The sequence below is a fragment of the Pinus tabuliformis genome, chromosome 1_2 (genome assembly GCF_031772625.1).
Source record: "Pinus tabuliformis cultivar Carrire ecotype Pingquan chromosome 1_2, CPIR1, whole genome shotgun sequence".
Taxonomy (NCBI): domain Eukaryota; kingdom Viridiplantae; phylum Streptophyta; class Pinopsida; order Pinales; family Pinaceae; genus Pinus; species Pinus tabuliformis.
The window spans coordinates 779,079,896-779,096,634 of NC_142298.1; the positions used below are offsets into that span (position 1 = coordinate 779,079,896).

Below are 16,739 nucleotides of genomic sequence, written 5' to 3' on the forward strand. Positions count from 1 at the left end.
CTATGGATGAGGAGATCAATGCCATAGAGAGAAACAAGACATGAGATTTGGTTGAACTACCAAAAGGAAAAGAAGTCATTGGAGTTAAATGGGTCTACAAGACCAAGAGTAATGCTGAAGGCAAAATAGAAAGACACAAAGCAAGGCTGGTTGTCAAAGGATACAAGCAGCAGTATGGGAGAGACTATGAGGAAACTTTTGCACCGGTTGCAAGAATGGAAACAGTGAGAGCAGTGCTGTCCATAGTAGCACAAAAAAAGTGGAAAGTTTACCAAATGGATGTGAAGTCAGCATTCCTAAGTGGAGTGTTAAAGGAAGAGGTCTACATTGAACAACCTCTAGGTTATGAAAAGAAAGGCCAAGAGTACAAAGTGTGCAAATTGAAGAAAACTCTTTATGGGCTGAAGCAAGCACCAAGAGCATGGTACAGTAGGATAGATTCCTATCTACTGGAAAATGGATTTGATAAATGTGAGGGAGAACCCACCCTCTACATCGAAGAAAAGGATGGTAAATTATGAATTGTTGTGTTATATGTTGATGATGTTATTTTCACAGGTAATGATGATTGCCTTATTGAAAATTTCAAAACAGTCATGAAAGAAGAATTTGAGATGACTGACATGGGTTTGCTGAGATACTTCTTAGGAATAGAAGTAGATCAAAATGAAAATGGGATTTTTATCTCACAAGCAAAATATGTTAATGAAGTATTGGAGAGATTCAATATGCAGGGCAGCAAGGCAGCAATCACTCCCACAGTGATGGGATTAAAACTCAGCAAAGAGGACAACAACAAGGATTTTGATCCTAGTTTGTACAAGAGAACAGTTGGCAGCTTCATGTATTTGACTGCAACTAGGCCGGATATAATGCATGTTGTTAGTTTAATTTCCAGATTCATGGAGACGCCAAAAGAAGCACATTGGTAGGCAGCAAAAAGAATTCTGAGGTATGTTAAAGGTACTAAAAGATTTGGGATTTTATATACTACTTCAGAATGTTCAGATTTTTATTGGATACACTGATAGTGATTGGGCTGGAAGTGTAGATGATCGGAAAAGCACATTCGGTTATGTTTTTCACATGGGTTCAGGAGCCATTTCATGGGCTTCTAAAAAGTAGCCTATTGTAGCGTTGTCTACAGCAGAGGCAGAATATGTGGCAGCTACAGCAGCACCATGTCAAGAAGTTTGGATGAGAAGGATGTTGAGGAGCTTGTGTCAAGAGCAAACAAAAGGAACAGTGATTTTTTGTGACAATAGCTCAGCTATTGCATTATCCAAGAATTCCGTGTTTCATAAGAGAACGAAACACATTGACAGAAGGTTTCATTACATCAGGGAATTGGTAAGCAATGGAGAAATTGTTTTAAAACATTGTAGGACTCAGGAACAGGTAGCAGACATTCTGACCAAGCCATTGGATCAGAAAAGTTTTGAATTTTTGAGGAAATGTCTGGGTATGACTAATAACCCAGCAGTTGAAATTAAAGGGGAGTGTTGAAATATAATTTCAACTGCAGCGCCATTAAACAGTGACCTTAAAACCATTTTAGGAAAACCGCCAGGCTTATCGCATCACTTTTCATGAGCAAGTGGTATTCTCTCAAACGCCCCCGATACTGTACACCTTTCGACGCATGTCCACGATAATTTTTCCAAAACCACTTTTTATCAGGACATAACGTTCATTTGATTTGACCAAGCGATATCCATTGGATTGAGATGAAGGCTGTCCACCGTCCGATTAAGCCAAAGTTGATGTTCAGGCCTGCACATGAACATTGCGTGAAGTTTTGGGTTTGACCACCATTTGCTGCAGTAAAATAATTAATGATATTTACTCCTGTTCATATAATGTAGGTAGAAATTTTAAATTTTAATGTTTTTATTTTTACGGAAGTATGGGCATAGGTCAACGTATTTTGTTATGTTTTTTTTTGGTTTTGTGCATATGTAGTGTTTGTTGTTTTTGTTAAAAAAAAAAATGAGAGTGAACCACACAGCAGCGTGTGAGTAAAAGCCATTACACATCAATGTAACATTTTGTATGCAGAGGCAGATTGTTTCTTAATGTAATATGCAGCAGCGTGAAGCTTGTTTAGGTGTTCATTGAAAAATGAAGTGAAACGCACAGCAGTGCGAATGAATTGTAATTTTCGTTGATTGGGCATATGAAATGAAACTCGCAGCAGAGCATATGTAAGGGATTTCTTTTACAGTAGTAAATCCATGTAAATTTTTTTCAGCAGTAAATGTAAAAGAAATTTTTACACACAGTAGTGTAAAATTTCTAAAAGAGACAGAGTAATTTTTTAAGTTCTTGGTGAATCCCTCTGTTAAGAGGATGAAGTTTGTATCAGGCAGTTTATTAATGAATACAAAGCTTTTATGTGTGTTGCTGAACCTCTGTTCTCTGGAAATATTTTAAGCTTCCCTGTGTTAAAGATCCTGTGACAAAAACAGAGTATTACTCTCTGTTCAATGATTTTGTTTTGGAATTTACTAGAAAATTCCCAACATAGCTGATGACACCGACATAGACAACTCCCTTTACGCCCGTGGTTTCATGAGAGATACCATGAGTAAAAAAGTTCCATGAATGATACCATGTAAATTTTTGGTTCCATAGGGAAGAAAAGAGTATGTCAATGACCAGGAAAAATTATAGGGAATATTTTCAAAAACTTGGGAAGAAGTTTGAAGTGGCATTAAATGTCGACCAATGGCACAACATTGGCAACTCTTTTTATGGTTTTATGAAAATTTTCTATTTGAAGAAAGTTATAACGAAAACATTAGTAAGAAAATTTTAGTTTGGGAGCAAAGAATTCCTGGGTCAAGAATCATAAATGTGTAGTGTGATATTCTAGTTATATCGAGAAGAATCATGTATCATCCGATATTCTAGGTATAATTATATACCAACCACTTTGGTAGGCTAACGCATGTCTAGGGACTTCTTTTAGAGTATGAATAGCTGGATGATCTAATAGGATTAGAATATATGGAACCTATTACCATAGATGGTCTCTTTTACATTCAACTAATAGTTCATTAATAACCCTCAATGCTTTAGAAATTAAATATGAAATTAAAATATGTGGAGTCCAACTCACTAAACACACCAATAATAGAGCAACTCTCTCTCACCATTGAAGGATGAAAATGCTCTAACTTGAACCATACACTTATTGCCATGACATCAATATCTCTCCATTAAAACAACTTCATGATCCTCTGCTATTTTGAAGATGAAAGAAAAAATACTCTCTTCAAAGGAGAAATTTTATCCTTTCTAGGAAGCAAACTAACCCATACTTCACTAATCTAGACCGACATATTTGAGTAATGGGTGAATAACCATGTAGAACTCAATATCACATCTTTTCAACACTCTTAAAAATCCATTAGTGAAGTAAAAAAAATTCTTTCTCACCAGCTCAATTTGAATGTACAATTTATTTATGGTTGTTATCCCTTGAAGAAGTGCATACTCCACGAACAGCCTCTCTAATCCATTGGCCACCCCTCTTGAAACCTTCACCATTATCATACCATTGTTAAAACCCATACTCATCTTGTGTTGCTCTTCCCTTTTGATGACACAAAACTTGATTGACTACAATGAACCCACTTAGGGGTCTATATACTTTTTGGACTAGCTACTCGCCCAAAATTACTCAACTTGCACACACTCTAAACTCGACTTTCCCAAAATATAACTTAACTCAAACTCACTTGACTTGACTCAATGATCTGAATCTCCTAAATTTATCTAACTCTTGCATTCAAGAGTAATTACAATTCCAACACTCCCCCTTATTTACGACTGTATGACTCAACATAACTCAAATATGACTCAACTATGTCTGCTAGGCTTACAATAGAAATTTACTCAATCACCACTCAAACATGCTTGTTGGTCTATGTCTCATCTAGGCTTACAATGACTCAAAACTTTGATTGTTATGAAACCAGCTCACCAAAAGATACAAAATATAGATGAATGCCTTAGAAATAAGCCTCTTTGAGGGGGCAACCTCCTTTACATTACACAAATGAACAATTCCTGGATGATACAAATGACAAGATCTCCTTTCTATATATAGGAGTCTAAGGGGTCATAATATAATCAGAGCCGACATAACAATAATAATCTAAGGGCACACTAATAACAATATTGGGCTTCTATGGGGCACAATAATAAAAATATGGGGACTACATGGGCACAAATTTATAATAAGGGGGTTGTACTAATAACAATAAGGGGTTACAATAGTAGTATAGGGACCTAACATGACCCTCTCCTTCAAAAAATGTTGTCCTCAACACTTGAGTAGTTCTTGATGCTTCTGTATAAAATTCTTGTCCTCCCATGTGGAATCTTCAGCGAATAAGTTTTTCCACTTGATGAGATACTCTGAAATTGATCGATTTCATAGCTGTTGGGTTCTTGTTTCTGTGATTGCTCCAGGTTCCAATATGATTTTTCCTTCCTCATCAAGCTTTGACAATATTGTTTGAACTGGGATTTTCTACAACTTTTGAATGAGCGGCGACACTTCTTCATCCTTCTTCCATTCATCCCTTGCTTCATTTATCCAATCTGGTTGGATAATAGAAATAACACAAAACAATGTTTCCACATCCTCATCCCTTCTTGAGAGTGCATATGTAACAACATTTGGTTTCCCGTTTTTGTAGATGATTTCAAAATCATAACCCAACATATTTGTGACCCATTTTTTCTTTTCTTCTAAAGATAATCTTTCTTATAAACGGTATTTCAAACTATCATGATCTAGTTTTACCTTGAAGTGTCTTCCCATTAGGTAAGGTCTCCATTTCTTAAGTGCATGTAGTATTGCCAACGTTTCCTTCTCATCAATATCTTTCTTGAGATGTAGCCGTAAAAATACCCAATCGCCTACATCAAAACTTCTTTCACTGCAATGTTGATATGCCTCTTGTTTCATTCGATTATGAACCAAAGTGGCGTTATCCTTTAAAAGTTGGAGAACTTGTTGTTGATGCTTGATTGGATCTTTCACTGCTTGAACCTTTTTCTTCTTGATGTGTCCTTCTATGTTGAGAGTTTGAGTGGTAATTTCTTCCAATGCATTACAAGATATGGTCGGATTCATTTCTTGATGCTCGATGTGATCTTTCACTTCTTGTACATTTTTCTTCTTGATATGTCCTTCTATCTTGATAGTTTGAGGAGTGGTAATTCCGGCCAATGCATTACAAGATATTCTAGGATTTATTTCTTAATTCTCAATGTGATCTTTCACTTCTTAAACCTTTTTCTTCTTGATATGTCCTTCTATCTTAAGAGTTTTAGGAGTGGTAATTATTTCCAATTCTTTACAAGATATGGTCGGATTCATTTCTTCTTTCTTTGGGGTTGGTTCCTGGTGTACATCCTCTTCTGTTGATGTTTCTTAATCCTTTTCTTCCTCCTTTTCATAATCTATGTAAAATAATTTCTTCTCAGCACACTAATGACCTTTAGTGTATTTTCTATCAAAATTGTAACAAAGCCCTTTTTCTCTTTTTTCTTCCAATCGTTGCGGTGTAAACATTGTAAGTTGTGGAAGGCTAAGAGAAAAAACACTTCCATAATTATAGTCATGAGTGGTGGGATTCCTTATTTCCATAATTTCGCTTTAAATTTTTCTTTCCAACCTGAATGCCTTCTCCAATGAATCAGGTTCCCAAAGATGAACCTCATGTTGAATGTTATCCTTTAAAGTCCCTTTGAAGACATCAATCCTTTTCTTCTCTGGAATATCATTTACCCTTATATTCAATTTTTTAAAATCCTCAATGTGCTCTACCATTGAACCCTTTTTTTTGAGATTTATCAATTGGCTAAATAAGGTGTTACTCTTTGTATCCTCATAATGTGCTATCATTTCTTCCATGAAAATTGACCAAGTGATAAGTGCTCTACAAGAAAACAACCCTTTATACCATAAAAATTGATTTGGTTTGAAATATGAAGATGCAATACATACCTTTTGTAACAGTTACACCTCATGTAGATCAAAATATTGCTCCATCTGTAGTATCCAATTTATCAGATCCTTGTCATCAAACTTCCTCATATTTCCTTTTCTTGATTTTAGGAGCTCGGTCTTGAAACGACTATAACTCTATAATTTCGGATCTCCAAGTTCTAAAATTTCGTCCTGTAGTAGCCCTCTGAGTCCTCTTTCTAACCCCAAAAGTATAATCAAGATTGGATTCTGTAAGGAAGCGTTATGTCAAATCTCCCACGATGACCCGATTATAGACTAGTTCAGTAGATCGAATTTGTATGAAGTGTCTCGTGTCACTGTTTCAACCTTATGACCTAAAGCCGATACATAGAAAAGTACTGTCCGTCCTCTTTCTGAAACTTCTTATGAAATTTCAATTTGAAGCTCAGAGAGAAAGTTATGATGATTTTCCCAAGGTCACTTGTTTAGGATGTAATTCAGGATCTTGCAGAAACCCTAAATGTCTCAGATTATATCTTTGAAAATATGTGAGACAAGATCTGAAATTCGGACCCGAGCTTCACCAAGATTTCGGTTCAAATGGGTTTTATTTTTAGAGTCTGAACCTTCGTAGAAAAAACATTATAGCAAAACGTTCATGATGACCTGTTTGAGATGAAATTCTGGAGCTTGCAAAAACCCTAACTTCCTTAGATCATATCTTTGAAAATATAGCGATACAAGATCTCAAATTCAGGTGCACGGTTTAGACCGATTTCTTCTCAAATGGGTTTTTTTTTTAGCTTATGAATCTTTGTAGCGAAAAAGTTATAAAGAAAATCCCACGATGACCTGTTTGGAGCAGCGAAACCCTAGAATCCATAGCTTTGATACAAAATGTTATGAAACCAACTCACCAAAAGATACAAAAGATAGATGAACGCTTTAGAAATAAGCCTTTTCAAGGGGGAAACCTCCTTTACATTACACAAATGAACAATTCTTGGATGATACAAATGACAAGACCTCCTTTCTATATATAGGAGTCTAAGGGGTCATAATATAATCAGAGCCAACATAACAATAATAATTTAAGGGCACACTAATAACAATAGTGGGCTTTTATGGGGCACAATAATAACAATACGGGGACTACATGGGCACAACAATATAATAAGGGGGTTGTATTAATAACAATAAGGGGTTACACTAGTAGTATAGGGACATAACATTGACTATTTTGCATTTTCGTTTTCTCTACTTCCAGATTCTATATCCTCCAAATTGCTTCATTCTTAGTTGCACTTTCTTGTTGTAGGCTCCATATTTCTTTAGTTGTTGTTGCTGCGATTTTTCTTTGACTTGTCTTGAATTTGATCTAATTCGGTCTTCTACAACTTCCTCTTCAAGGATTCATTCAACTACGGATTGTTGCCACAACTCTTCATCTCCAAATTGTATTCTTCACACTGCTTCTTACGCTTCATATCCTTGAATTTCTTTCTCCATATTTCTTGATAGCATAATCTTATCTCTTCTTGACTCCACTGTTGAAAAATAGTTCTAATGCCTTCTTCCTTATTTTCTGAAACTTCCATGTCCTTCTCTTCACTTTCATCATTAAGTACTGTTGTTTTTTCCTATACTCCACACACTCAAGATCCATGTTAGAAATATATTCTTTATTATGCTCTTCAGTGAGAGATTTTTGCTCTACCTCTTCCTTCTCTGCTTCTTCACAAACCTCTGTTGCTACAAACATGTTGTCTTCCACTTGGCTTCTTGAAAGAAGTGGGTTTCTCTCACCAAATAAGAACATATCAATGAGATTTTTCTGTTGCATCAAGTGCAACCACTCATCACTAGATAGTTTCTCTTCATCAAAGTTAAAATCAACATAATTTCTAGCCACTCTATTGTGGGATATCTGAGCATGCATGTTCTCATTAACAATTTCAACTTCACCGAATCCATTAGCTACAGTTGGATTCACAAATTCACATCTCACTTTGCAGTCATCATCCACACGTGTCTCATCACAGTGGGATTCACCATCATCTGCACCATCCACGTTACAGTGGAGTCCTTGAGAATTTATATGCTCTTTCTTTGATTCACATATAGAAGCTTCAACTTCTCTCTTTGCAATCTTTGTTGCATCTTCTTCATCCATATGCATGCTTGCATAATGTCTTCTAATTTTATGGTCTTGATGACCATCATTCACTTTTGAGTGGGATTCTCTAAGCTTTGTTGTCCTCTCAGTGTCTTGCTCATCTACTCTCAGATCTACTACTGACTCAATAAATTGTGACACATCTTGCTGTTGCGTGTCACTCCCCCTTGCACCGAATTCTTGTTCCAAGATCATCCATGTTTCCTTGGAAGTTGTAGCTTTTGCTACCTTGCACATAACCGTTTCATCCATTGCTTGTTGAATGAAACTCAAAGCTAGGGAATTAGTAAACATAGGAGGTGGTAGCATGTCCACGGTACACCAATCACCCACGATTTCTTCTTTGTCTTCTGCTGGACTTCTCAGTTCCTCGGCTACGGCCTAAACCTCTCTAAACATGACAACAATCTTTGCCTCTTCTTTTCGATTCATTTTCATAGTCTTTTTCAATCGTGCTTTGCGACCCATGACTATCGTCTTTCCTCTCTCTTATAGCTGCTTTCTTGATTGCATGAAGCTATATTCCATATCACCCCCAAAAAAACATATTTTTATAATAAACACACCCGTAATGCACAATCTTCACCCAAAAGACATTATCATACTTGACAAAACACCAAAATTATTGAGTTGAAGCTTCTGTGATCCATATCAATGTTGAGAATTTTTTTTGGCGAAATGACACTTGTTAGTTCGAAACGCGTCGACAAATATATCATGATGTGATTTCGCCAAAAAATCTTCTCAAAACACCAAAATATCTTTTATAAATTAACAAACTTTGCAAAACCATAAACTTTGTGGTCAATAAAATCCTTTTATAAAATTCTCTTTATATTAAAATACTTGTCACCCCAAATCTTATCAATCCTACACACTTTTTGTTTTTTGTGTTTTTTTTTAAACTTTAAAATAAAATACCCCTTTAATGTCTTTTCAAATAATAAAGACCTTTTCAATATACGACATCAAACTTTTTACAACATAGGCTCTCACACTTTATGGATAACTTTATGAATCTTAAAAACAATACAACTTGCCGATAGATCTTTATTCATGCCCACCAACTTTTGACTTTGACCTTGCCTTTAGACTCGCACACGCTCTGTTGACTTTTGAATATTTTCCACACCCTTTTAAAAAACACCTCAAGAATTTTTTAAAAAACTTAAAAAAAAAAAAAACTTTTAAACTTGCCTTACGGGTTGGGTATGGCCTTTTCCATGTATGGCCAGGCTCACACGGCTCTCTGACTCGTTTTTAATTGGATTCAAAGCAGCGGCATCGGCTGTCAGTGGAGGCTGCTGCCTTCACTCTGTTCAGAAAAGTCGACAAGCCACGGCTTATCGTTCAGTGGCGTCCTGAAATTTTCGACCTTTGTATCAACTGGGGTTCGGGGCTCTGCCAGCGGTGGGTACATAAATTTTTTAGGTTTTTAGTTTCGATATCAATTTGTTGGAAAGACAAAGAGGAAAAATACAATAATTAACAGACACAAATTATAAGAGTTATTTTTTCTATTGATCACACAAAATTTGATTGATTACAATGAACCCACCAAGAGTTCTTTATATTTTTTGGACTAGCTACTCACCCAAAATAAGTCAACATACACACACTCTAAATTCAACTTTTTCCAAAATATAACTTAACTTAAACTCATTCAATTTGACTCAATTTAGCCAACTCTTACATACAGAAATTATTACAATTTCCAACAATACCCATCACTTTAATAATTTAACTCATGCCTAAGGGGAATTCTTGTAGACTATGAATAACTGCACGATCTTATTTTCATTTAAATAAATTAATTTTATAGCCCAGTTCTGGAGTACATTTTCGCATTTCAAAATTGAAGGAAGATGATTTTATTAGCCCATCATTGACGTTTAATAGGATTAGTATATATGGAACCCATTTCGTATTTATGGTTTTAGATGGTTTCTTTCACATTCAACTAATAGGTCATCAATAGCCTTGAATGTTTTAGAAATTCAAAGATGTGGAGTACAACTCAACAAACACATCAATAACAAAGCAACCCTCTCTCACATTGAAGAATGACAATGCTCTAACTTGAACCATACACTTATTGTCATGATATCAATATCTCTCCATTAAAACAACTTCATGATCCTGTGCCATTTTGAAGATAAAAAAAACACTATTTTTATATAAAAAAATTATCTTTCCTAGGAAGCGAAATTTGCATACTTCACTAATTTAGACTCACTCACACATTTGAGTAATGGGTGAATAACCATATAGAACTCAATATCACATCTTTTCGATAATCTTTAGACTCACTCACACATTTGAGTAATAGGTGAATAACCATATAGAACTCAATATCACATCTTTTCGATAATCTTTAGACTCACTCACACATTTGAGTAATAGGTGAATAACTATATAGAACTCAATATCACATCTTTTCGATACTTGTAAATCAAGTGTGAAATAAAACAATCTCTTTCTCACCAACGACAATTTGAATGTAAAATTTATTTATGGTTTTATCCCTTGAGAAAATACATACCTTGCAAACATCCCCTCCAATCCATTGGCCACCCCTCTTGAAACCTTCACCATTATCATACCATTGTTAAAAACCAGACTCATCTTGCCTTAAAATACTCTCAAATTATAATATATAAATCAGAACTAGACATACAGAAAATTAACATCAAACAAAAATCACAACTCAAAATAACATATGGTATAAAGATAAAAAAACTATATAAATATGAGATATTAATCAATACAATGTAAAACTTAAACTAAATTTTTATCACCTATAAGAAAAATACTTAATTAGACGAGACTAAAGCACTCAATTTTATGTAATGATTTGAGAAGGTTTTATATCAGTGGTGCGAACTAAATAAAATTTTATATCTTAATAAAGTCTAAAACAAAAATTAATTTAATTTAATTAAAGAAAAACTATCTTCAAAATAATTAAAATCAAAGTAGATTTATAAAAGAATCTCTATAAATCATTTAGTTGAGATGCTTATTTTAATGTGTAAATTTCTCTGTTTATACTTTTTTAAAATAAAAATTAAAAATAAAAATTATGTTCTAAATCAAAAAATAATATTGACTATAATTGGAAAAGAAAATGAATATGTTGTAAAATAATTAGAAGTAAAAAAAATATGTGAATCAGATATTTATATCTTATATTTTTCAAAAATATTTTAGTTAGAGATTCATACTAACTATTTAAATATCTATGTAAAGTAATTTATGTCTATATCAACTTCATATATATTTATATATAGGAAAAAATATATTAAATTTTAAGTGAAAAAATTTGATCTTTCTATTTATATTAGATCACTACTTATATGTTGATATAAATCCTAAAACCCTGATATAGATGAAGTACAAAAATATTATACAAAAATATTAAAATCAAAATGGATTTAGAAAAGAATCTTCCTGAATCATATAAATCCTAAAAGCCGATGAAGTACAAAAGTATTCCATTAATATATTTGGTGTAGACAGTTGCACTTAAGACAATGTTATTGATGGATACAACACTACTGCTTACCAGCGTTCGATTCTTATTAAACAAGGACATGAATCGTATTATTTGCAACAATAAATCCTATATGTGAATGTAAGACTGGTTAAAAGTTAACACCCCTAAGACCCCTTTATTTCTCGAAGTACTCACTAGTGACCTTCATTATCTGGTGAGGCAAGACGAGAAGCGATGGCGGAATGATACATAGTGTCACGAAACGTAGAAGTGTCCCGCAGGTTCTTTCTCAGTAGTTTTGCCTTCTCTTGAGTCAAGCGTCCCCTCACAAACTTGGAACGCTTGGGTGGAACTTCTTCCCTCGCTTTTTCATCATCATCTGAACTCCTATGCATGGCCTCGTCTATTTCACCATCGACCCATCGCTCCTGATCGGCCAGAGACCAACCATAGAGAGGAAGCCACCATGTCATGGCTCTACTCTGGTCAATATGTGCAGGAAAAATAGCATCCTCTCTTCTTCTCCTCCTTTGATTTTGGCCAGCATCCTCGTTGTCTGAGTAAAATGATCCATTATTATTACTGGAATAGCTGCATTCCGATACAGATATATTAAGAAAAGAGCGACCTCCAACTTGGTGGGAGAGAAAATTCGGACCACGGCAAAAAGTCGTTTTCTCAAAGAAGGGTCTGCTCTCCAAAGCTCCACCTGAAATAATAGCCATTAAGCGAACCAGGCGAGATAGCAGAATAACAAATAAAAATTAAGCTACTTAGTGCAGATGAAGCCTGACAATCTATCTATGTTTTACGAGGTCTTGTAGCAGAGAAAACTACAGAGAAATTAAATTATGCAGTGCAGATGAAGCATGGTATTCAATGCATAAAAGCATATGTGGGTTGCATATATATATATATGATTTTTTTGTATATATAATGATACACACAAATCGAGAAATTATACCTACAATATCTGATGATGATACATGATTCTTCTAGATATAACTAGAATATCTTAGGACACGTCTATAATTCTCCACCTAGGAAATTTTACGACTTCTTTGAACGGTCCAAAAGTATAGAAACAAAGTTACTCTTTTCTTTACTCCCGACTTAAAATTTTGCTGTTAATATCTTTGGTGAGAATTTTTTGAGCGGTCCAAAATTAAACAAATTTGCTCTATTGTTTACTCCCGAATTAGAATTTTGCTAATAATATATTTGGTGAGAATTTTTTGAAGGGTCCAATAGTATAGAAACAAATTTACTCTATTCTTTACTTCCAAATTAAGATTTTGCAAATAATATCTTTGGGAACATTTTTCAAACATGACAGTTTTCATTAAAACTAGGAAAAGAAATTTAACATGGATATTTCTACAGTCAAGTTGATGATAAAGACTTCTGGAAAATTATATGGAAATCATATGCTTAAATTTTTCTGGAAAACCATGTGTCAAAAAACGTTGTCAATGTGATACACCCATTGTTCCACATTCAATGGCACTTCAAAATTCTTACAAAGTTTGGGAAAAAATTCCCATTACTTTTTTCCGCTCAGTCACCGCCTCTATTCTTCACTCTTAAATGGTATCTCTCATGAAACCACGGCCGTAAAGGGAGTTGTCCGTGTCGGTGTCGTCAGCGACATTCACCCTTCCATGCATTTTCCCAGCACTTTCTGAATATCTATATCGCATCTCGTGGAAAATTATATTTTGCAGAGACAGATCATGCAAATTGACAATAACCGTTCGTGTTTTGAAAAAGTGAGTGAAAATGAAATTCAAGACTTCCCTGAAAAAGTTAGTGAAAATGAAATTCAAGGCTTCCCTGCAAATGGACTTTGTTGTTGATCATGAAATTTGGCTCGTTTGGAAGTAGACATTGAGATACGTATTATAATGGAAGCGGCCTCTTTTATTCGTTGTACTGATACGAATATTCGATAACTAAAATGCAATGTCCACGTCCGACGAATGAACTATGATTCGAGTAATGGTAAACAAATAGCAAAAAAACGAGAGAACTGAATGGATTATCACAACATGCATCAATATTCGAATGATTTAACCAAGAGTCACGGATCATGACACTCGATACATCTAGCATTTCATGAAATTCTAATTTTGGGATGTAAGGTTTAGACTAAGTGTGTTCCTATGAATATATAGAAGAGTACATAATATTTGTATTTACTCATTTTTGTAAGGTTAATGAGCTAAAAATTAAATAAGGCTCTTTGTATTAATTTGTGTGGAATATTATGGCTTAGATTTAATAAAAAATAATGATAAGTGATTTAAATGTTAATATTAATGTATAATATGGGCTGGTTAATTTTGTAATGAAATGAAATTTTTAAATAAAAATAAAAAAATACATTTAAAAAATTTAAATATGATTTAAACTTTTACAATAAAATATTTCAAATGATATTTTCAAATATTTTTTAACTTAAATCATTAATCTGAATTATGAAAAAATCATTTCCAAATTAATGGTAACATCAAATCATTATATGTAAAATTTGTAAACAAATGCTTTTCCAAAGGATGTGATGTGATTAAGACACTCATGATTATATTAGTACTAAGTTTTGGATTTATTTTCATGGAAAAAGATGTTACATTAAAAAAAATATCTTAGGTTTTAAAGAAGCTATTATCATAAAAAGAAGTGTTAAAGAATCTATTATCCTAAAAAGAAATAAATATTAATAGATTGAATTTTTTTGAAAATGTTGCTTTTTATTTAATATATTTAAATTATAATTTATATATTATATTTAGTTAGTGTAGTTATATAAATTAAATGGATGGCAAGTATTGATAAGTATCTATAACATACTTAAACACTTTTAGGTAATATATTTTATATAGTTAAAATTTAAAAAAATATGCATAGAAATTCATTAAATTATAATTTTATTCTAATTTATTGCTATTAATAATAATGAACAATAAAAAGAATTAATATGCAGTTTAAACATACATTTAAAAAGCTTGAAACAATATTTTTAACTATGGAGATTTACTCTCAATTTACCACAGAGATTCTTAAATAGGTTTTGTTACAACACCATGATTTATCAATATCATATGCCCAAAAAATAATAATTCACCTCTTATGACATTTGTCCACATAACATTTTTTAATAAAACAATTTAACTAAAAAGAAAAGAAAATAATAACTACTTTGGAGATATGTAACAACTGTAGTTAAAAATTGACGTAAAATTGATGTAAAAATATATTAAAGAGGCATTTTGGAAAATTTATTTATGAAAAAATTGGAAATTATGAGAAAATGAAGGTTGCATGTGACGAGGAAATTGAAGGAAAATAATGGAAAATGAAAAAAATAAAGGTCTCATCCATAAAAGGGCAATGGAAAATGAAAATAATAGAGGTCTCATCCATAAAAAGGCTTCTAAGGATCAGTGGGTCGGTTTGGTCAGTGTAACCTTTTGTTAGTTCAGCTTTGGAGCTCTCTCATTATTCTCCCTGTCTCACACTCTCGGATACTTAGAGTTTTCTTGGAGCACCGTTGGAGGGTGTGACATACTTGGATTTTTGAAGCAAGAAGGCAAAGGAAGAGTAGGAAAGTGCATCCAAACATCATAATCAATAACTACAACGAGTTTTGTTGGTAGGTATTGAGTTGACTGTATGTTTTCCTCACTAGTTTTGGCATTCATGGCTTATGCATGTGGTTTATTGGTCATGATCTGTCATTGGCATGGAGGATGGTCGAGATTGATAGTGGATTTTCTAGCCTTGCCATTTCCTAGATAGCCATGGTGATTGTGGATTTGCTTTCCTTATTTTTTTGGTTGGTTCTCATGCTTCCTTAGCTTGGGTTGAGCCATTAGTCCTGGAAGCCCTGGTTAGACAAATGCTCTAGGAGCTGAGTAAAATATGTGGGTTGAGTTACTAGTCCTGGAAGCCTTGGTTGGAAAAACACTTTCGAAGCCCTGGAAGGTTTGGATAAAGACCAATCTGATGATGGTTTTGTGATGTCAGACTGTGAGGTGGAATTAATGTTTGATGTGTTGAGGTGGATGGCCTCTAGAAGCCCTCGATGGTTCTGGATTGATGTGTTCTATGAGATCCCACATTCATGCTTGGAATATGGCACGAGAGTGAATGGATGAAGAGAGATTTGGCTTAGCCATTTTACAGGTAGGTGGAATGTGGTAGTTCCATACCGGGTTGGCCTTTGCATAATTAATATGAGGTTATTTGTCCTTGTACTTCTATGAGTAATACATTGGTTTATATGTGGATTCTATGGCTATTGTATACTTGGTATTTCTATTTTTATTATGATGGCCATGAATATGTATTATGGCAGTGGTTGTGTATGGATCCCATCATGTTTTTACTTGTATATGAATGAAAAATGTATCCATGGCCTAATGGATGAAACTGCAGCTAGACTGACAAAGAAACAATGCCTCATAGTGAATCTCAGATAAGTATGAGACCCCTATGCTCACATCTGTTATTTACACATGTAGATTACATATTCATGATATGTTTGATGAAATGTTTGTCATGGCTAGTAGGGGTCCAGTTAATGTTTTATTCAAGTAATTTTATGTGCACTGTCATTTCTCTGTTATTTTACTATTTTTGAAGATGTCATTCAATTTTGGACAGTGACCTAGGCTCTAGGCCTAAAAAAGTGGTTTAAATCTTAGGGACTCTGGCACAACACTATGCAAAATAGTCCTTGGATGCTGGCTTTCATGCCTATGAGAGCGTCTAGAGTTCCGTGGATAGTAACATGCCCATAGCATGAGAGCATCTAGAGGTCAAGTGGTCCAAAATCTTAGTGGGACCCATAGTCTGGTTGACAAAAAGGTTGGATTGGTTCCTGAGGGTCCTAATGCTGATGTTAAATGTTTCTATGGTGTGTTTTCATTAGTTCCACTTCCTTAACGTGACTTAGGATGTCTAATCATGTCATAGTAACTTATCATCACATGTTTACCTTGGTTGGCCAGTTACTTGGGTAAATGTCAGAGGACGATGTTAAAAGATAAATATCAACCTTTGATTTGTCTATACTA

At 34.0% G+C, this 16,739-nt stretch overlaps 1 protein-coding gene across 1 annotated transcript; it reads right to left on the reverse strand.

Moving 5' to 3' along the window:
• Positions 1-11,646: 11,646 nt before the first annotated feature.
• On the reverse strand, positions 11,647-12,554 carry LOC149208182 (uncharacterized). The gene has a single exon (XM_089394029.1). The coding sequence runs from the start codon at positions 12,384-12,386 to the stop codon at positions 11,856-11,858; it is 531 nt and encodes a 176-aa protein (XP_089250155.1). The 5' UTR covers positions 12,387-12,554; the 3' UTR covers positions 11,647-11,855.
• Between the last annotated feature and the right edge of the window lie 4,185 nt (positions 12,555-16,739).